This window comes from Camellia sinensis, chromosome 8, assembly GCF_055761805.1.
Source record: "Camellia sinensis isolate YWXY chromosome 8, ASM5576180v1, whole genome shotgun sequence".
NCBI classification, from domain to species: domain Eukaryota; kingdom Viridiplantae; phylum Streptophyta; class Magnoliopsida; order Ericales; family Theaceae; genus Camellia; species Camellia sinensis.
In genome coordinates this window covers 25,208,220-25,229,992 of record NC_138968.1, presented here as the reverse complement: position 1 = coordinate 25,229,992, position 21,773 = coordinate 25,208,220, and the positions used below count along the sequence as shown (strand labels likewise).

The window sequence follows — 21,773 nt, the reverse complement described above, 5'->3', positions numbered from 1 at the left end:
ACAAGAAAACTTGAACATATTAAGTCCGTATATATGTATAATTTTTAAACAAAAAATGATGGTATTATTTTTTCTCCTAGCCAAGGAAAAAGAAGATATACATATGTATTGGGAACATTTAATTTTGCAGGTTACAAACCCTATAGCCTCAGTGTTCTCATAGACACCGGAGCTACAGTTAGCTCATGTAAATGGAATGCCATACCAAAGGAAAAATGGACATTAATGAAACATTTAATTTTGGTTACTGGAATAGATGGCAACCATACTTCCATACAATTCAAAACTAAAAATATAGCTATTTAGTTGCTTTTTCAACTATAATAACATACCCTAAATCAAATCAAATCAGACCTCTGTTGCTTTTCCATGTGTACAAAGCTTCTTACCTTAAGACCAAGAAGAGAATAGGCTTTCTTGGTATTGGCGGAGGAGGCGGTGGGTGAGACACCAAGGACGGCAGAGTGGTTTTGTTGGCCGTTGTGTGTTATGGGGAAGATGAATAGTTTTTGGTGTGTGTAATGGCAGTGAAAATGAATAATTTTGGTGTGTATTTAAATAGTTAGTAGTGTATTAATATAAGATTAGTAATGAAAAGTTAATGTGCAATATAAGATATTTTTCATCCATAAAAATTATTATGTGTTTGTATAGTGTAATGGTGTGTGCTGAGAATATTAGTAGTGTGTAAATAGAATCATTCATCTATTAAATCTACATTTTCAAAATCAACGAAACTAATTGGTTTATAAGAAAAATTTTGGGGCTAAATGAATCACCATTTCTCAATATAAAATTTATAGATAAATTTTTCTTAAATTATAACGCATTTGAGATATAAATTTAATTTTGAAATTTTTGGTGCAATAGCACATTCTAATTTTTGAGAACATACGGATAATAATAATTTGAAAGAATATATATTATCCCTATCTATTTGTCGACTATTTCATTTATTTATCTATGTGGTATCTATTTGTCCACTTAGGTTAAGTTTGGCAAGTTGAAAAAAAGTCAAAAAGTTACTCAAAAAGTTAAAAAATTATCACTATTCACCAAAAGTCAAAAAGTACGACTGCACAATTCTTAATCCTAATTTTTCCCTACACACTAATTTATACAGTTTTTTAAAACACATTTTTTCATAAAAAGTAAAAAAGTTAACCCAAACATTCATAGTTTTTTCCTCAACTTTTTTATCTAAAAAGACAAAAAATATACTTATTTAGAACATCCCAAATAACCCTAATATATTTATATGTCTATATCACCCCCCACATCCACTCCCACCTCTAATAACTTTTCCGACCATTGGCAGCAAGCAACAATATGTAAAAATAAAAAAATAATCATTCAAAACAATAATTTATTTTTCTTACCAAATATTTTTATTAATTATATCCTTTTAAATAATCTTTGAATCTAATGCCATATCACTAAAAATGGAATTCTCAACATTTTTTCTAATAAATAGGCTTGATTTGATTTGATTTTCATAATTTATTTTGAGAAATTTGTTTAAAAAATTCAAAATCAATTTAGTGAAAAAATAAAAAAATATATAATTTTATGTTTTTAGAGAGAAGAAATAATTTTTTAAAAAATCAAAAATAAATTTTTAATATTTACTTTTATTAAATTAATTTATATTTTTTTATAAATAAAATAAAATAAATAGTTTCAGAAAATTTAAAAAAATAAATAAAATTGTAAGGAAGTAATGTCTTGTGTAAGAGTTACCTTATAATAATAAATTATAATCATATAAAACCTTATAATTATAATTGCATAGAACTTGTGGGTTTGCTGTATTTTGTTAAAAGTAATTTATCTAAGAATAAGAGAGAAAACGGTCAAGAAACGCAAAGAAAATTTCACAACTCAGGATCAGGAGCTCCAGTTGTAGCGCAAAGCAAAAGAATTTGAACTCATTCAATAACCATTCGCACCCTTTTGCTCGCAGAGTACGAATCTCCTTTATTTCATAATTGTTTACTTTCTTGAACGCAATTCAATTATCGTTTCAATCTCTAGGTTCTCTCTTGATCTGGGTCTTTCACAGTTATTCCAGTTTAGATGATTATTGATTTCGTGATGTTAGGATCGTAGATCAAAATCCTTCCATGTAATTATTTGCTGATTTCTCCATCATGTCTACTTTCCTGATTTATCCTTTTTTTTTTTTTTTTAATTCATTTATTCAGAATTCATTGTGACTGTGTGTTGATTATTTATAGTGTCAATGAATTGTTGTTTTGAGATGCTGTTTTCCCTCACTTTCAAAAAAAAAAATATAAAAACCAGTTTGGTGAAAAAAATAGATGGCAAAAAAAAAAAAAAGAAGTGATTTTCATACGGTTTTCTCTTTTTTGGGACAAAAATAAATGTTGAAAATAATTTTTTGTTGGTTATTTTTATCCAACTAATTTCTAAATTTTTAACAAAAAATAGAAAATAGATTTTGAAAATGAAACCAAACAGGGTGATTGGTTTGGAGCTACGAAATGAAAGTGTTATTTAGTGGATCGGTCATGCTGCGTGGTTAAGGCAACACAGTACATTGGAATTGTGATGCCATTAGTTCTTGCATCTCTCTCTATTAATGGCTCTTCTACTATGTACTAACTACTTCATACTTCTGTTTTTCACTATTGAAAATTGGCTAATTAATTGGCATTCATTAAAAATAGAGCTGTAAATTGAACAAAGCTGCTCGAGTTCTACCTGTGTTTGGCTTGTTAAAAGTTCATTGGAGATCGGTTCATTATGTAAACAAATTAAGCTTGAACAACCTACTACTCAACTCGAATAGCTTATATGCACTAAAATTTAAAAAATAAAATAAAAAATCCAAGCTACTTGAGCTTGGCTCTATTAAAGCTCATTTGAGATCAACTCAAAAGGTAGAATACATTTTGAAGCTTGTTTAGTTCTCAAGCTAAACTTGAACAACCTACTACTCGGCTGGACTCTACTTGTTGACAACCCTAATTAAAAAAAGACCATCGCTAGTAAATTTAGACCATCACTCCTTGGCTTGACTCGACTTGTTTGTTTATAGTTTTGATCACATTTGAAAGTTGAAAGCCACACACATCATGCATTTGTTCTACTTTTCTATACGGTGCTTACTGGGAATGCATTAAAATTAGCTACTAGTCATGAAATTGTGATGTTGGAATGGATTTTATGATTCTATTGAACCTTTAAAATTGTAAAAGATGCTTGAACTATGACCCATTAGAGAGAAAAGTCGCAGCAGTTTAATTTGAACAAGCTTTTCTGTTTTTCTTTTTTCTTCATTTTAGATGGAAGTGCCCTGTGCGGGGGTGATTTCCGCACTATGAAGAAGGGTTGAACTTCGTGGATGAACACCGTGCTCCGGGAATTGAAGATCTGCACAGAGTAACAAACGATGAGGCTGCCCGACCGGGGTTTGGTCGGAAACCCCTCCGATGGTAAAGTCAGGGACTCAGGGAGAGGAAAAAGAGAGAATACAAAGAGTATATGTGTTGAGTGTGTCCATTTTCGGATCCCTTCTGAGTGAATAGTGTTCACCTTTTATAGGAGAAGGTTGTTTGTCGTTCAAGTCCTTCTCTCTCCGCCATCTGTCCAACGTGTCTTATTCGTGGTCGTCTCCTGTTGGAGGAGGACGACCACTCCGCCTGACACTCGGGTGCAGGTCTGTTTTGTTTGTCTCATTAGCGGACATCTCTCATTGGAAGAGGACGACCACTCCGCCTGCCATTCAGACGCAGGTCTGTCATATATGCTCCTTGTCCCTCTGCACCTCCATGTCTCCACATTATGTTCATACAGAGGGAGAGGAGCAGAGTTGTTTGTCTCTAGTGGACCCAAGAAAGATCTTCAGTGAATTGGCCTTCTCTAAGTTGGTCTGCTCTAGAACGGTTGTCCAACCAGGAGGTCCAACATGTTGCTCAACCCACTTCGGAGTGGTTCTGTCCATCCAGAAGGTCCAATATGTTGCTCAACCCACTTCGGAGTGGTTCTGTCCATCCAGAAGGTCCATCATGTTGCTCGACCCACTTTGGAGTGACGCTCGTACATTGGGCCGAACTCCTATGATTGTCTTACTTTGGAGCAAGTGTTGGCCATAGGGCCGAGGTCCGACCTAGCTCCACCTTGGAGTGAGTATTGCATTGGGCCTAGCACCAAAACTTGATTAATTTTCACCCACTTCATTTGCCCCCTGGTTTGCGCTTACGTTTGGCGAAGCGGAAGCCAATTCTGTCACCAACTTCGAAGTTTGGGTGATCACAACTTAATTTGAGCTCCATGAGCTGGATTAAAAATTATTGTTCGGTCTAACGTATGCGTCTGCCCAATGTTTTGTAGCTCGGTTGTGCCCCCAAACTAAATGTGTCTTCACTAGCCTCGTAATTGTCTAGCTTGGTGTTTTTTTTTTTTTTTTCTCAGTCGGCTGAGCGTCATTGCTTGACTTGAAAAAATATATATGCAGAATAGTATATATATATTTTTGCAGTGTTCGTCGATTGGGCCGAGCAACACAGCGACGCTTCAAAGCAGGCCAAGTGTGCTTTATCACAGCTTTGTTCTAATTTGAAAGACATTCGCTATCTTTTTGCTCGGTCCTACTTGTAAGAGATAAATTGGTGTTGGTCTCAATGCTTGGTCGACCAAGTCCTGCCCCTCCACTCTGCTCGATCTCGAAGCATAACTTGCTAACATTGCTTGGTCATGCGGATCATGCACCATTTTCTTGTTTGGACATGATTAACACGTCCATTTGTTCAGCTCGTTTCTTCATATATTAGTCGGTCGTTTTACCTTCAGCTTAAGGATTGTCCGTCACTTAGTTAGTTGGCCGTAGCAGCTTGTTTGCATAATTTTTGTTTTTCAACACCGAGTTGCTTGGTCAGCCCTAGCAGCTTTGGCGTTGCGAGTTTGCATTTTTTAATTCGGTTTCTCTACCACCAAGCTACTGTCAATGTTAGCACCTCTTATCTTGAGAGTTGTCTAGCACATAGTCGTTATAGTCTTGGTATCGACTTCGATAATATTGACTCTCGTCGGGCACTGCACTCCTTCGACATTTGCTTGTTGTTTGTAGTGTATTTATTTGGTAGAATGTTGCACTTCCAACTTTGTTTGTTGTCAATCTTTTGGTTGTTTACTCGAGCTATGAAACTTGGTCTTGCTTAGCTAGTTTTGACTTGCTTCCTTTGCACGGTCCATTTTGGAGTGGATGTTAGGCGTCCAATCAGCCACTATTGCTTGGTCCACTTTGGAGTGAGCATTGAGCGTCCGACCAACTTTCATTGCTCAGCCTTTGTTGCTCGGCCTAGGCATTGGGTGTCTGACCAACTTCTGCTGCTCGGCCCAGTCGTTGGGTGTCCGACCAACTTTTGTTGCTCGGCCCAAGCGTTGGGCGTCTGACCAACTTCTACTGCTTAGCCCAGGCATTGGACGTCCGATCAACTTTTGTTGCTTGGCCCAAGCGTCGGGCGTCCAACCAACTTCTATTGCTCGGCCCAGGCATTGGGCGTCCAACCAACTTTTGTTGCTCGGTCCACTTCAAAGTGAGCATTAGGTGTCCGGCTAACTTTTGTTGCTCGGCCCACTTCGGAATGGGTGTTGGGCATCCAATTAACATCCATTGCTTGGCGCGCTTAAGAGTAGGCATTGGGTACCCAACCAACCGTTGTTGCTCGGTCGAAGCGTTGGGCGTCTGACCAACTTCTATTGCTCGGCCCAGGCATTGGGCGTTCGACAAACTTTTATTGCTCGGCCCAGGCATTGGGCGTCCGACAAACTTTTGTTGCTCGGTCTACTTCAGAGTGAGCATTGGGCGTCCCACTTCAGAATGGGTGTTGGGCGTCCAATTAACTTCTGTTGCTCGGCCCAAGCTTTAGGCGTCTAACTAACTTCTATTGCTCGGCCCAAACATTGGGCGTTTGACCAACTTCTATTGCTCGGCCCAGGCATTGGGCGTCCAACAAACTTTTATTGCTCGGCCCAGGCATTGGACGTCCGACAAACTTTTGTTGCTCGGTCTACTTCAGAGTGAACATTGGGCGTCCAATTAACTTCTGTTGCTCGGCCCAAGCTTTAGGGGTCTAACTAACTTCTATTGCTCGGCCCAAGCGTTGGGCGTTTGACCAACTTTTGCTACTCGGCCTACTTCGAAGTGGACGTTCGGAGTCCAACCAACCTCCATTGCTTAGCTCGCTTCAAAGTGGGTGTTGGGCATCCAACCAACCTCTATTGTTCATCCCTCTTTGTAGCTCTTCCACTTCGTATCACCTTCGTTAAGCTGAGGTCCTTTTGTAATGAAACTTTAAGTTAATAAAGTATCTTCGAAATTTGCCAAGTGTTGGACTTGTAACTCGAACTTTCAATTTCTTCATGTTTATGTTGTTTGCCCCCAGCCGAGCAACAATGATGTAGCCCTACATTGTTCGTTGTTCGACTAGACTTCGCCTTATGCCTTTGAAAAGTTAAGTTGCTCTTCCAGTCGAGCAATAATAGGGAAACCTTGCAATATTTCCCGTTTGGCCTTAATTGAATTAGTTGTCTTGCCCCCAATCGATCATCATTGTTCGGCCGTTACTTGACTCGGTTACACCTCTGTTTATCCCACTTTGGAGTAGAGAGCAAGCTTTGACCTAGCTTCTGTTCAGACTTCATTGTAGAGGGCTCGGTTTAACCTAGCTCTTGTTCAGTCCACTTCGGAGTGGCATTTGTTCGGCACACTTTGGAGTAGACGGCTAGGTTGAACCTATCTTCTTTTTGGCCTACGTTGGGTGGCCTCTATTCAACCCACCTCTTAGTGAAGGACTAGCTTCGATCTAACTTCTGTTTGGCACACTTCAGAGTGGCTTTCGTTCGTCGCACTTCGGGGTGGACAGTTAGGTTTAACCTAGCTTCTATTCGGCCTATATCGGAGTGGCCTTTGTTCGGCCCACATCGAACTGGTCAACTAGGATCAACCTAGACCTTTGTTAGGCCCACACTAAGGTGGTCGGCTGGGATTGGTCCAGACCTTTGTTAGGCCCACGTCAAGGTGGTCGACTGGGATCAGCCCAGACCTTTGTTAGGCCCACGTCAAGGTGGTCGACTGGGATCAGCCCAGACCTTTGTTAGGCCCACGTCAAGGTGGTCGACTGGGATCAGCCCAGACCTTTGTTAGGCCCACACTAAGGTGGTCGGCTGGGATCGATCCAGACCTTTGTTAGGCCCACGTCAAGGTGGTCGACTGGGATCAGCCCAGACCTTTGTTAGGCCCACGTCAAGGTGGTCGACTGGGATCAACCCAGACCTTTGTTAGGTCCACATTAAGGGGGTTGGCTGGGGTCGGCCTAGACCTTTGTTAGGCCCACATCAATGTAGTCGGCTGGGATTAACCCAAACTTATGTTTTGGTTGTACCATACCCTTGTTTGTTGTTTTCTCCATCAATGGAGTCTTTCCTTCCAATAAATGGAACAACTCAATTGCGAGGATATGGTAGAGCTTCACCACATCTAAACTTTGTTTCGTCAATACAGATCTCATATTTCAGAAGACTTAGGAGCATCTATCCTTTGTCATTCGTCTTCTCCATCATTGGAGTTCTTCCGTCTAGTCGGTGGGACAACTGAATAGTATTGATACAAATCTAGTATTTTGACACTGTTAGGATTATTGGTTCTTTATCATTCGTCTTCTCCAATTGGAGTCCTTCCGTCTAGATGATGAGACGAGTCAGTAACAATGATGCGATGGTGTTCCATCGTATTTGGACTTTGTTCTTCGATGCAGATCTGGTCCTCCAACACTTTCATAAAATATAGTCCTTTATCGATCATCATCTCTTTCATCAGAGTCCTTTAGAATGAGGCATTAGAATGACTAAACAATAGTACAGTGGTGTACGTCGTGTCTAGACTTCATCTGTCGGTGCAGATCTGGTCTCTCTATATCCATTAGTGCAGATCTAGTTTTCCGACACTCTTCGAAGTGTTAGTTTGTTATCCTTTGTCTTCTCTGTCAACAAAGTCCTTTTCCACAGTGGCAACAAAGGTATCTCTTTCGTTCCCCTCACCAGAGCTTGTCATAGAACAGTGTGGTACTCTCTCCCTTTGGTTGCGGTTGTCTCTATCAAGGGAGCTATGTTGGGGTGACTCGCCGACGATGACATGACGTTGCTCTACTACATCGGTGCTCTATTCGTTAAGGTCTGCAAGGTCTTCATGCCTTCTAGGGAATGCTGGACCGTTATCTTTGGTTCTCTCTGTCATTGGAGTCCTCTCTGCTAGCCCAGAATGGGGTGTATCTTCGATTCCCATCGCCGGAGGTCGTCACGAAGCAAACAGTGGTTTTCCCACAGACGGCGCCAATTGTGCGGGGGTGATTTCCGCACTATGAAGAAGGGTTGAACTTCGTGGATGAACACCGTGCTCCGGGAATTGAAGATCTGCACAGAGTAACAAACGATGAGGCTGCCCGACCGGGGTTTGGTCGGAAACCCCTCCGATGGTAAAGTCAGGGACTCAGGGAGAGGAAAAAGAGAGAATACAAAGAGTATATGTGTTGAGTGTGTCCATTTTCGGATCCCTTCTGAGTGAATAGTGTTCACCTTTTATAGGAGAAGGTTGTTTGTCGTTCAAGTCCTTCTCTCTCCGCCATCTGTCCAACGTGTCTTATTCGTGGTCGTCTCCTGTTGGAGGAGGACGACCACTCCGCCTGACACTCGGGTGCAGGTCTGTTTTGTTTGTCTCATTAGCGGACATCTCTCATTGGAAGAGGACGACCACTCCGCCTGCCATTCAGACGCAGGTCTGTCATATATGCTCCTTGTCCCTCTGCACCTCCATGTCTCCACATTATGTTCATACAGAGGGAGAGGAGCAGAGTTGTTTGTCTCTAGTGGACCCAAGAAAGATCTTCAGTGAATTGGCCTTCTCTAAGTTGGTCTGCTCTAGCGAATTCACTGAAGATCTTTCTTGGGTCCACTAGAGACAAACAACTCTGCTCCTCTCCCTCTGTATGAACATAATGTGGAGACATGGAGGTGCAGAGGGACAAGGAGCATATATGACAGACCTGCGTCTGAATGGCAGGCGGAGTGGTCGTCCTCTTCCAATGAGAGATGTCCGCTAATGAGACAAACAAAACAGACCTGCACCCGAGTGTCAGGCGGAGTGGTCGTCCTCCTCCAACAGGAGACGACCACGAATAAGACACGTTGGACAGATGGCGGAGAGAGAAGGACTTGAACGACAAACAACCTTCTCCTATAAAAGGTGAACACTATTCACTCAGAAGGGATCCGAAAATGGACACACTCAACACATATACTCTTTGTATTCTCTCTTTTTCCTCTCCCTGAGTCCCTGACTTTACCATCGGAGGGGTTTCCGACCAAACCCCGGTCGGGCAGCCTCACCGTTTGTTACTCTGTGCAGATCTTCAATTCCCGGAGCACGGTGTTCATCCACGAAGTTCAACCCTTCTTCATAGTGCGGAAATCACCCCCGCACATGCCCTGTACTCTGTTTGCCTTTAATGTTGATCATTTCTTTTGTTTGTTTCAGAATATTTGATGAGCTTGAGAGAAATCTAGCAAGACAATGTGAAGTCCTTTCTTTTTCCTCTTGAAGGCTACAAAGAGCAAATAATAGAGAAGATAAAAACCAAACAGAGATGTTTTCTTTGTTTTTTGGACTTTGGAAGTATATATTCAGTAAGACAGAGTTTCATGTTCTTATTCTTGGAATTGACAAGGCTGGGAAAACAGTAATATGTTTACTACTCTTCTTTCGCTGTTTCATTACATCCTCAGCTCAGTTGAGCATGGAGAATCTGCTGTAATTAATTTCCTTTCTGGTTTTTAATCCATTCCGATGTTCATCTTTCTCCTTTTGTCTAATGTTTGAAATGTTAATTATTATTGATTCCAGACTGCGGAGATGAATCTTCTATTTAACCACTTATTGTGCCTCTGACTTAACCAAATGGATATCATCATATAGTTTCTGTCTTCGCTCTTCATCTGTTCCCATAAATGTTAATGATTTTTATTTGACAAATTAATTGCCACTCTTTTTTCTTTTCTTTTTTTTTAATTTTAAAATTACAGAAATTGTGCATAATTTATACATGAGCAATTGTGACAAAGAGAGTTGGGTAGGAGAACTTGCCAGTTTCACTCTAGTCACCTGTACTTTAGTCCCTTCAGCAAATATACCTTATTATGTTGTACCTCTGCTTCCCTGAAGACTTTAACAAGATATTCTGCCTTCTGATTAGTTTATTTATTATTTTGATAAGTCAATATTATAAAAAAGCATCAAAAGAGGATGCCACTCATGCACAAAAAAGGTTAATCCAAGATAATCGTTACCTCTCAACATCAAGGCCTATTATACACACTCAAAAAAAGAAGAAAAAAAGGCCTATGATTCTTACATGTATTAGTTAAGCGAATCAACAAAATCTACAATTTGATTATATGGTTAAGCTTTTTGAGTATGTTTAATTACTGAAGATAAAACTATAGAAACACTGCACCTCCGCACTGTTGCCACCACCACAACCTTAAGAAACACTACCCTTTTCTGCTAGTGCTAGCCAATGCACACGGCGACTTTATTTACACTCTATGGCCTCCACAACACTGTTGAACAATTTCATTTCCGCCATTGTTGTACGGTACCACTATTAATATTGTATAATTTGTATTGCATAAGAGCATGGCATGTGGTCCTTTAGTTTGTATTTTTTAAAAGAAATATTGATTTATCTAATTGAAACATATTAACAAAATCACACATAAAAATAGTAATATTGATTGTATGTCATGTCATTATATTTTTGTGAAATAGGAAGTTGCTTTTGCATGCTTATGTCTTGAGAAGAATTGGTAGAAACTAGAAATCTTGTCTTCTTTAACAAGGTATGTTAAGTCCTTGTCTTTGTGCTATTTGACATGTAAGTGTTGGGATTGCAATTCAATTTCAAGTTCTGCTATATGTAATATATAGGTCTTGGTTCAAAATTAAAGGATCATCAAAAGCCTTGTGTCTCTCTGCATATAAATATTGTTGTATATGTATCACCCCATGTCTTCCACTATGGGTATACACACAAATGCATGCTGGCACACCTGTGCAGGCACAAACCACTATTTTAAGATTGAACATGCCTTCTGAAAGATTTGTCTCTACTCATTTTTCTATGTCTCGGCATTTGTAGACTTTACTGGAGAAGTTGAAAGCACAATACTCAAACTTGGAAGGTCTTCCTCCTGATAGAATTGTGCCGACTGTGGGGCTAAACATTGGGCGTGTTGAAGTCTCAAATACAAAGCTAGTGTTCTGGGACCTGGGAGGTCAGGTATGTGACATTTGTCTGCAACTAATGATTTAATTGTTAATGACATAGGTAGATACTTTCGTAGTTCCTAGTACTTTTTTAAGTTCTAAATGTTGTTCTCTATCTTTATAACAGCTCTAAGAGCCATTTTCTGATCTGCTCATTTCTGTTACTTCTGCAGCAACTCTTTAGCTAAAAGTAATGTTTTAATGTTTTGACCAATAGTGATGTTTTTTAGGGCTGTTTTCAGGCTTAATTGTACAAGTGTTAGACACGTCCTAGAAATTTCATTGCTCTAGATCTATCATTTCAAGGCCTGGGGACTTCAGGCCAATACAAAATGCTTTTTAACATCACAGATCTCGCAGTTCATTTTGGTGGTGATTGAAAATTACTTGCCTGCTTGGGTTTAATCTGAAGTAGCTTTCATGTTTGCTAATTAAAACCTGTCTTTGACATGAACCATTGAAAAGGTCATATGGTATCTGAACTGGGGTCTCTGTGTACTTTCAGTTATTTCTAGTTTGCTTTTGTTTTCTTTTTTTTGGAGCCTTTTTACCAGAGAATGTCAAAAGTTTGCAAGATAAAAAATGACATGATGAGATTTTAGCGAGATTTGAGTTGTCTTATTATCTGGGGAAAACACTGATAGCCAATACAAGCTGTGGCTCATCTGTCATGTTTAATATCTTTTGAAGCAATCTTTTTGAGTTTTGATTTTTTTTGTCATTGATGGAAGATCTTTATTTTGTCAGCCTGGTCTTCGCTCAATTTGGGAGAAATATTATGAAGAGGCACATGCTGTAATATATGTAGTTGATGCTGCTTGCCCATCACGGTTTGAAGACTCAAAATCTGCACTTGGTATGGATTGTTCAATCGTCTAAGTTCAGCTATTGTACTACTGACATTATCGTAAGCAGAGAGGTCTAATTTCATAGGGATAAGCATAAAAACCGAAAAAATTATAAATCGGTCCGGTCTAGACCAAACCGCACGGTTTGGTTTGGTTTTCTCAATGCACGGTTCGGTTATGGTTTTTGAAATAGGCGAACCATATTTCATGGTTTGGTCCGTGGTTTTATAGCTATGAATCCAGTTGGAACCAAACTGGACCGTTTAGATTATATATATAATTTGTTACTAAATGTAAATACTAAAATATATATATATATATAAATTCTAACTTTCTACTATTATAAGTATATTTTTGTATAGTGATAGAACTAGTTTTAAACAATCATGTAAACAATTCTTACGTTGTGAATAATGATAATATTTTTAAAATCCGTGGTTCCCAAACTGAATCGAACCGTGGTTTAATGGTTCGGTTCGGATTGGTTCTAAGATTTTTATGGATTGGCTTGGTTCCAAATTTGATGGAACTATAGGTAATGGATTGGTTTTGGTTTACATCCGAACCATGCTTACCCCTATAAATTTCATACTGTAATGCTGCTCTAATACTTTCAATTTGGTTGTCAGAAAAGGTTCTTCGGCATGAGGATCTGCAAGGAGCCCCTCTTTTAATATTAGCTAACAAGCAGGTGAGCAAGCTGTTGCTTCTTTGCCACACAACACTTTGGGGTGGTTTTATTTCCACACCATTTTTTCTCAATTCACACTTTTTTTAGTTCTAGTATCAATTGCTGAACAAAACTACATGGTTAGGAAATCAACTTCCAAATGAAAACCCATGATTTTGCTATACATTTGGTTTGGAAGTTGATATTTGAACCATAGGTTTTCGTTTGGAGATTCGGAGTTGATTTCCAAACCGTATGATTTGTCCGAATTAAAACTGAGCAAAAACAGTGTGCAGAAATAGAATGACCCCACACTTTTTAGGCCAAGTAGTTGACAATTGGTCTCTCAAACTTGACTTGAAGGGCTCAAGAAGACCTAAAGAAAATATTCTTAACCTGGATCCTAAACTCCAGAAATATAATCACAAGTGAAAAGCTTATAGATTTTGTTCTGAAGAGGACATTATAAATTCCAACACGGAACATTTAATCTTTGTTTTGACAAATATATCACATTTGATCTCTATCTTATTCCTGTACTTTTTAACATCTCGAGTAAATTTGTTGGAATTCTAAATTGCTGCTTTCATGTGGTCCACAATCAACTTTTGCTGCTTTGGTTGTTTTTTGAGAGATTCTGATTGGTTCTGTGGCTAGCAAAAAATGAAAAGGATTGTAAAACAATTTCCTGTTAGGACTTGTTTAATAATTTATTAGAGTTTTTAGAACCAAACAAAGCTTATAATTTTCTCTCATCTCTTTGCATTTGAACGTTAGCTGCCAGCTTAATATTGTTTATTCTGATGCCAGGATCTTACTGAAGCCGTATCAGCTGAAGAACTTGCTCGATATCTAGATCTCAAGAAATTGGATGAAAGGGCTTACACATTAGAAGCTGTATCGGCTTATGATGGGTGAGAATGGAACACATGAATTTCAATGCCCTGTAAATAAGTTGATGTTTTATTTGTTCAGCAAAGAAAATGATGGTATCATGAAGAAAATTTGGAATCTTACGCTCTGTTTGTATTGCTGGAAAACATTTTCTGCAGTTTCTGACATTGGTATGTCGGAAAACATAAAGTTGAACGGAAACAAGCTTGTTTGGGTGAAAACATTTTCCAAACTGAAGTTTTATCAATGCCACCACACTACCACGCCAACATCACATGCACCACTCCATTGCCACCATCACAAACTAAAGTTTCAACGGCACAACCAAACATAGCAAAACAATTTGTAGAAAAGTTTTTCATAATGTTGTCCACTGAAACAAACGGAGTGATATAGAACCATTCTGGATGGGCATGAATGTGATGCGTGTAGGATTCCAACTTTTCTTGTTTCCTGCATCTTAAATGGATTTAAAGTGTAGAAAACTAAAGAAATGATAATTAGGATTTGGAATTTCATTGCAGGACGGGAATTAAAGAAAGCGTGGACTGGCTTGTGGAGGTTATGGAGAGAAGTAAGAGAACTGAAATGCTGAGAATCCGCGCAGGCGTTACAAACCCGGGATCTGGTTAGAAGAGATTATATCAATTTACAATTTTTTCCCCCTGCTCTTGTAAGTAAATTAGGGTTCAACTTGGATCCTACATGATTGAATCTTGCTCAATTTGTTACATATTATGCCTTGGTAGTACTTTCTTACTGGTTTAACTTGGTCATATGAAATTTATTTGGAATATAATACTTGATTCCTGAATGAAAAAAAATTATAGTATTGGTTTCTACTTTATCAGTGAAAGAAGAGAAGTTATTCCATTCAATTGTTCAGGTGCAGAAATAAAGATAATAAAGGAATGAATTTACACTTGTAGAAATATAATGGTTACGATTTAAAGTGTAGTGATCAAACTGTTTAATTTGAAACAAAACTTGGTTCGAACTATAAGGGTTAAAGGTGTAATTAACTCAAATATAATTTGGGTAATTCTATTTATACACCACTAATAATCTCAGTACACGTTATTCACCCAAAAAAATAATCTCAGTATACACCATTACTTAGTATATACACATAATAATTTTTAGGGTTTAAAAATATCTTAATTCACACCTTAACTTTCCATTACTAGCCCTAAGGTAACACACTACATTGAATACACACCACAATCTACACCCAGATATCTCTATCTTCAGAACACCAAAGATCTCCATCTTCAGAATACCATAGATTTTCTTAATCGTCGGCGGAGGGTTTCTCGTCATTTTAGATCGCCATTGTCTCGTCATTGGCTTGCCAGTGCATTGTCGCCATTTCATATCTCTATCTTTGTCGTCGTCTCGCCGTGTTTCGCCCGTGTATAGTTGGTCTTGAAGATTTGTCATTCACACCTTTGATTTTCACCTTGATATGTTTTTCTTATCTTCTTTTGATTTGGTTACTGATTCAACTTTTATAGCAATTTCTTTTTTGAGTTTGGTTCAATTCTGGTTGTCTAAACATAATATCATCGTACAAAAAAAATAAAATTGAACGAATTGAATATATTCAAAATAAATGTGTTCATACTTTATATGCTGAACAACTTCAACTCATTCAGACTTATTAGGTTGAACATAACTTAAATTTTATATGCTATTTATTTATTTATTGTAAAGGTTGAATACATCTACATTTTGTGAAAAAGAAAAGAAAATATACCAAAAATAAATTAAATTATTGAATTGAATTAAATTTGATAACTGAAATTCTTAAGGAATTAAAATGTTCATTTTTTTTAATGCATATTTATATTCGGTCAACTTCAGTAATTTGAACAAAATTGTTTTGTTTGAATAAAAATAATCGAATATTGTGTAAAAGTTCAACTCTAGTTATTCGAACATGTGATGAACAAAATCATCTTCCTGACGATTATACGAACGAGATAAACAAAAATAAAAAAGCTTAGTATTAAATTGACATTTTCATTGCTGCGTTGTTCAAAATCAACAATCTTAGTATCATCTATAGTGTGCAAGTCTTCAAAATCAATTGATTTCAATGTTCTTAAACCCTAAATCTTCAAAATCAATTTATTTTGGATGTTTTATTTTTGATGTTTATATGTTTATAGGCGATGATAGTGTGTGAGGAGTGTTTTGTGTTTTTATATATGAAATCTTTGAATGGGTAGAATATACTCCCATATTGTCTTTAATGGTCTTTTCATATAAGAATATGATTGAAATATAAGTTTAATATGTTAATGATGTGTAGTAAGAGGATTAGTGGTGTATAAATAGAATTTTCCATATAATTTTGTCCAACAGTTAACAAAAATAAAGTCATAATATGTCAACTATATAGAGTACATCACTATTCACCCAAACTCCAATCATAAATTATCATTTTCTTCTTTAAAGATTTCTCCCTAAAATATTTTTATCAAAAAGTGAATAATTTTTGTTCATAAATAAATATTTATTAAATATATTTAATATTATACTCATTTTAAAGGGTATGATTTTACTCTTTTTAATGATACCAATTTCATAAAAATTAAATTTACATATTAAAAATTATTTGTAATATAATCAAAAATATAAAATGAATAATATTTTAGAGGTGCTTCTCTATTTTTCATTCACCTTCCAAATAGGGAGGATCAACCCATCCTCTTCCCTCCCAAATGGAAGAGGATTTAGAAGATAGGTTAGAGGTGAAAATCCTTCAAAAATGAAGAAATGGAAGATGAGTTGGAGATGCTCTAACATTTATATTTGGACAGGGAGGTCCATATAATTTCAAAAACCAAAAGAAAGTCTTGTAGCTGTCAAAAATTTTAGGATAGATTAATGTAAATCACCTACAAATTTAGGTGATGATCTGTTAGAGGGTTTTGGGGATGGAATTTAGGTCATTATTTTTTTTATATATGATTGATTATGTAAACAAGTATGTTAAACTCGTTATATAATTCATTAAAATTTTAATTTAAACTTAAATAATTTACTACTAATCTTATACATTAAAATTTTAAATTACTCAAACTCGTCTCGTAATAAAAATTGTATTAGGGACCCAAAATAATCCAGATGGTATGAAATGCCATAATAACTACTAGAACTCAACAGAGACCATCCTCTTTCAACAATATTTTACATCCAGATGAGAGGTAATAACTAGCTGCAATGGGATATAAACACAATGGGGATGGATCAAAGTGTCAAAAACTACGAAATTATTCGACAGTCCAAGAACACCCCGTCGTGGCACACTATCTCTGCTTCAAAGTTGTGCTCTGATGACGTCTCCACTACCGGATTATCTGCCATGGACAATCCTTGCCTTGAATATCCAAATCACCAACAACTGGATTTGCACCGGTGAGAGTCTTCACTGCAAATTCAATGCACGGGTCTCCCCACAAATCCCCAGTAGGCAGTTTCAGAGAAGACTTCACGTCAGCATTTTTCTCATCTCCTATTGGAATTGCACCCATCAGTGTTTTAATTGCAAAGTCAATGCACGGATCAGTCCACAAATCCAAGTTGAGATCCGATCCTGACTCCTCACCTGCCTTAGTATTGGTTTCAACCCGAACAGCACTACTAGCTTCAGCTGCATCCAACCGTCTAGCAGAAACTCGACGCGATCGGTTATTGGTTTTTAGTTCTGGTGTGGGACCCACGTCGATCCCCGCAAGTCGTTTTGAAGCCCGGCGGGGCAGGTCAGTATTTTTCTTGCCATGCTGCAATTTTCTATTTCCATGACTTCCCACTCCTTTTTCTGGTAGCTTTTCTGTAAAGGTTCCAACCACAGGAGCTGAAATGAGTACAGTAGTAGCTGGATCACTCTTCTCCTCTCGTTGCTCCACAACCGTGGCTTCTGGTAGGTTAACACCGCTCGCTGAAGGTCCTTCCCTACCTGCAACAGTGTTTCAGATCAGAAATAGAGATTACACAACATCCCAGTTTCCTTCGGTTCTCTGTTCCATGTCAATTCAAGTTGAATTTTCTTGTAAAGTTCACATTTTTATAAAACACGTAGAACGTTGTGAACAACAGAAAGAAAATGATGGCAATACAAAGAATGAAAACAAGAATAGATTAATTATAGTTTCATGTTAAGCTGCAAGGTTGGAATGTTACGCTGATCTGAAGTATTTGCAGAAAGGGGGATGCAATCTCCTGTGGAGGATTCAAGGGTTTTTTCATCCTTCACTTCTTCAACCAACTTTGAGCTCTGATTCGTGATTATCTGTCCATTTGTTCCACTGTCTGCTAATTGTTGTCCTCCAACCACGACAAGTGACTACGAGACCAAAAACAAAAACAAACAACGATAAGACATAAATATGGTGTCGTCTTCACAGATCATTTAGCTTAACCCTTCTGCCCACTCTTCTTAACTACGAACTAGACCGGTTGAATAACCAATGTTTCACCCAAAGTAATAAATTAACAATGTACGGTACAAACATTTATTGCAGAGCAATTGTGGTTGCCTTTTTGCTTCCCGGTGGATTTAAGACTACTGTTGATTTCTAGGCTGTTGAGGTAGCGAAACACCTCTGGCTTCGAAAAGAATTTGAGTCCATTTGAGGGATCCGTATAGCACTACAATAAACAGAAAACAATCATATTCAGGAAAGACCAGAAAAACTACATACTATTTAATAATTATCATGTAGAGGTCTCCTGAATACTTGATAAGGTGATATAATCAATGGGGCAAACACTCCCATTCTCTGATAGTTGATTTTTTAGTGTTGGTAGTTGTTGTTCCCTAGCTACACAAATGCCAACACAAGCATTCTTTATATGTCCAAACCAAACCCTTACTCAAATTCCCACATCCCTTCATATGTTCACTCTAGGGGTGAGCATGGTCCGGATTGAGATAAAATCAGAACCAATTCGTTATTTACGGTTCTTGAAAAATTAGAACCAATCCAATCCGTTTAAAACATGGAACCAATCCGAACCAATCCATTTAAATACGGATTGGATCAGTTTAAGACCACGGATTCACATAATTAAATAACAAAAATATATATATATATATATATAAAACACTTTAATTTCATAAAAATATAAACATAGCGCTATATCAGTTCCACAATAGTAACATTTTTTTCTATAATAGCGACATATTGTTTTAGAATTTAGACAACTATAAGAAAACTAGTTTCACCATAAGTATTTAGACCATTACAAATTAAAACTAAAAACTAACAAACAAAAGTAATAAAATAAGATATTATACGGTTTTAGGTTTGAGTTTAGATTTTATATATAATAAGAGAAGATACTATGGGGGAGGATGTGTAATAAAAATATAGACTATTTGTATACGGTCCGGATCGGTTTCAATCCGGAACCGTGGGGTTCAATCCGGAACTAATCCGTGGACTACGGATTTTTAATTCTTCAATCCGGAACCGAACTGCGGATTCAAAAAATCAACCCAAACCTATCGAATTGGATTAGACTGGATCGAATTACGAATTTCACGGATTCCTTACTCAGCCCTACTTCACTCACATTCTTCCATAACATAATGAAAACCTACAGAATATCAAAGTTCCTATCGATGAGAATCATGAGATCAAACAACAATGCTTCCAATCAGCACACAAGCAAGGCAAAGTAAGAGCATCTCCAATGCACTAGACATATCATACTTGTTAGTTAAAATGCCTAGTGTGATTCACTTTTTTCAATTCCAACGCACTAGGCATATGATTAGGCATTTTGGCTCAACTCATATTCACTAGCTACATGTAGCTAGCCTTCAACGCTAGGCAAAATGTATTCAATCATTAGGATTATTTCCCTCCATCTTTGTTATTGACGTGGCATTCTATAAAATTAATAGTATTTGGATTAATAGCTAAAATAAAGAGCATGGTTGGAGTAAAAACATAAAACAGTTGATAGGCAAAATAAAATATATACTTTATAGTACTTTATAGTAATATTTAAATAGGTAAGTTTGGACAAATTTCGTTAAATATTAATAGGAAAAGCCCATTTTCGAAATAGTTCAAAGAATTTTACATTCATTTTCATTCCCTTAAGTTATACAAACTAAATCTAGACAGATATTTTTTTATAGAATTCCCAAAACTTTGTCGAAACAGAATCTTGGAGAACGCTCACCCAGAAACGACACAGCTCATCTGTTTCCTATCATTTTGCTTAAAAACCCATAACCTAAAGAAAAGTTAGTTTTTGTAATTTTCTGAACAAAAAAAAAAGAAAAAGAGAACTTTTGACAAGCTCCTTGGTCCTATAGGCATTGTTGCATCACAGAGTTTTTCTACGATATTGCAGAACAATTTCAACATGAACTTGCTGGCCTCCCGTTATACAGCCTTATCCTAATAGCAAGTGAATCTCATTATTTTACAGATTTGATTAAGTTCTAATCTGTACCCGCGTTGGTTTTTAATATATATCATTTTTATTTTTTTATTTTTAACAAGTTAAGCAAAAACATTCCGGCCAATTGCCGAAGTGGTCTTTGACAGGTACTTAGTTGCTGAGATTTTAGGCTCGAGTATATGGGGAGACATTGGTTTGTATTGTAAAAGTCTGAATTTAAGTTAAAAAAAAGGTCTAAACCTCTGGGATCACTCTTAGGTGATTACTACATAGGGTCACTCATTCATGGACTCGCACACAGGCAGGATTTAAACCCACGCTCTTTACACTGGTATGGTTTGTCTGGAAAGGTAGTCCTACCAACCGTGTAACACAGAGTCACGGACTCGAACACAGGCGAGCATTCGAACTCACACTCCTAATATTAGTTACGGTTCACCAGACTTGAAAAGTTTGTGCTATCAACCATATGGGTTATCGCTCGATCCGAAGAGTGTAACTTGAGATCCCAGCATTTAGAGTCCAAAGTTTTATTGAAGTAATAACTGTAATGATTTTAAAGTCCAGTCTTTTATGAAAATGATTACAAAAAATTTGTGATCTTTAGATTACACTTAGAATAAAGCACCATGCACTAATCAAAGTAATCTAAGCGTCACAAATTTTTCATGATCCCTAACATTCTCTTTAAAAGTATTTGGAGGTATAAAAATACAGAGGCAGCGTATGATTTGATTGTATACCTTGTATTTTTTGCCATTCTTCCGTACTCTCACTTCCACGTTCCAACCAGGAGGAAGCTCCGCCGCAGTCGCCGAGTTCTGTGCCGCCATTTCACCGGAATCTGAGATAGTCACCGGCAGCTAACCAATTTCTCCTTCTCTCTCTCTTAGTTTCTCTCCCTCTCTCTCTCTCTCTCTCTCTCTCTCTTTCTACAACATGTACTCTGCTATTTGGTCTCCACTATTTTTCTGTGACTCCACTAGTAATAAGTGAGTATAGGTAGAGGGAGTGAATGATTCCATAATAGGGAGTATCGGACAAAAAAGAGTTCCCAAACCACGTGATGCGTAACGTTGTGCTTTGCAATTCCAGAGAGAGACAGAGAGAGAGAAACAAACGTGTCGAAGATGTCAGAGAGAGAGACAGAGCAACTGTTGTCAACCCAGAAGAAGGACACTAGTAATAAATATTTGGTGATCATCTTCTCCCCACCTCTTTTATGCCATTTCTCGTCTTTTTTTTGACGATGACCCACCACTCCACAGTTTAGTGGTTGATCAGTATCTGGGTCGAATCGAGTCGAGTTGGGTATATGAAAAGATGGGTATAGTGTGTGTTGACTCTCGAGCTTGCGCATGTGATGTTGATCACAGTATTGAATTCTGTACTGTATCAATACAAATTTTAATGTGGGATTCGATTACTCTCTCAACAGTGTCACTCTCATTTTTCACTTTTTTATTTTATTTTATTTTAAAGGGTTTTATCTCCGGAGCAAGGATTATCTCCTGGAATCTTTTTTTTTTGGCTCCTTACTTGTGGGTTATTGGATTCACTTTTAGATTTAATTTTGATGATTTAAATAATT

The 21,773-nt window shown here is 37.4% G+C and overlaps 2 protein-coding genes across 5 annotated transcripts; one reads left to right on the top strand and one right to left on the bottom strand.

Moving 5' to 3' along the window:
* The first annotated feature begins 1,790 nt into the window (after positions 1-1,790).
* On the top strand, positions 1,791-15,507 carry GB1 (GTP-binding protein 1). Of its 2 annotated transcripts, none has more exons than XM_028261978.2 (7): positions 1,791-1,964; positions 9,557-9,758; positions 11,217-11,357; positions 12,092-12,200; positions 12,822-12,883; positions 13,673-13,776; positions 14,281-15,507. In XM_028261978.2, exons 2-7 carry the CDS (start codon positions 9,666-9,668, stop codon positions 14,387-14,389), a joined length of 618 nt encoding a protein of 205 aa, XP_028117779.2. In that variant the 5' UTR covers positions 1,791-1,964; positions 9,557-9,665; the 3' UTR covers positions 14,390-15,507. The 2 variants fall into 2 exon arrangements, with proteins under 2 accessions (XP_028117779.2, XP_082738436.1); XM_082882310.1 differs by having other exon boundaries at positions 1,798-1,964; positions 9,557-9,829; positions 14,281-14,688.
* A 1,314-nt stretch (positions 15,508-16,821) lies between these two features.
* Positions 16,822-21,471, bottom strand: MBD13 (methyl-CPG-binding domain protein 13). 3 transcript variants are annotated; one of them, XM_028261948.2, is made up of 4 exons: positions 20,926-21,471; positions 18,266-18,412; positions 17,945-18,107; positions 16,822-17,720 (listed from the first exon to the last, which is right to left on the bottom strand). In XM_028261948.2, the coding sequence occupies exons 1-4, from the start codon at positions 21,013-21,015 to the stop codon at positions 17,110-17,112; spliced, it is 1,011 nt and encodes a 336-aa protein (XP_028117749.2). In that variant the 5' UTR covers positions 21,016-21,471; the 3' UTR covers positions 16,822-17,109. The 3 variants fall into 3 exon arrangements, with proteins under 3 accessions (XP_028117749.2, XP_028117751.2, XP_028117752.2); XM_028261950.2 differs by having other exon boundaries at positions 18,275-18,412; XM_028261951.2 differs by lacking the exon at positions 18,266-18,412 and having other exon boundaries at positions 20,926-21,323.
* Between the last annotated feature and the right edge of the window lie 302 nt (positions 21,472-21,773).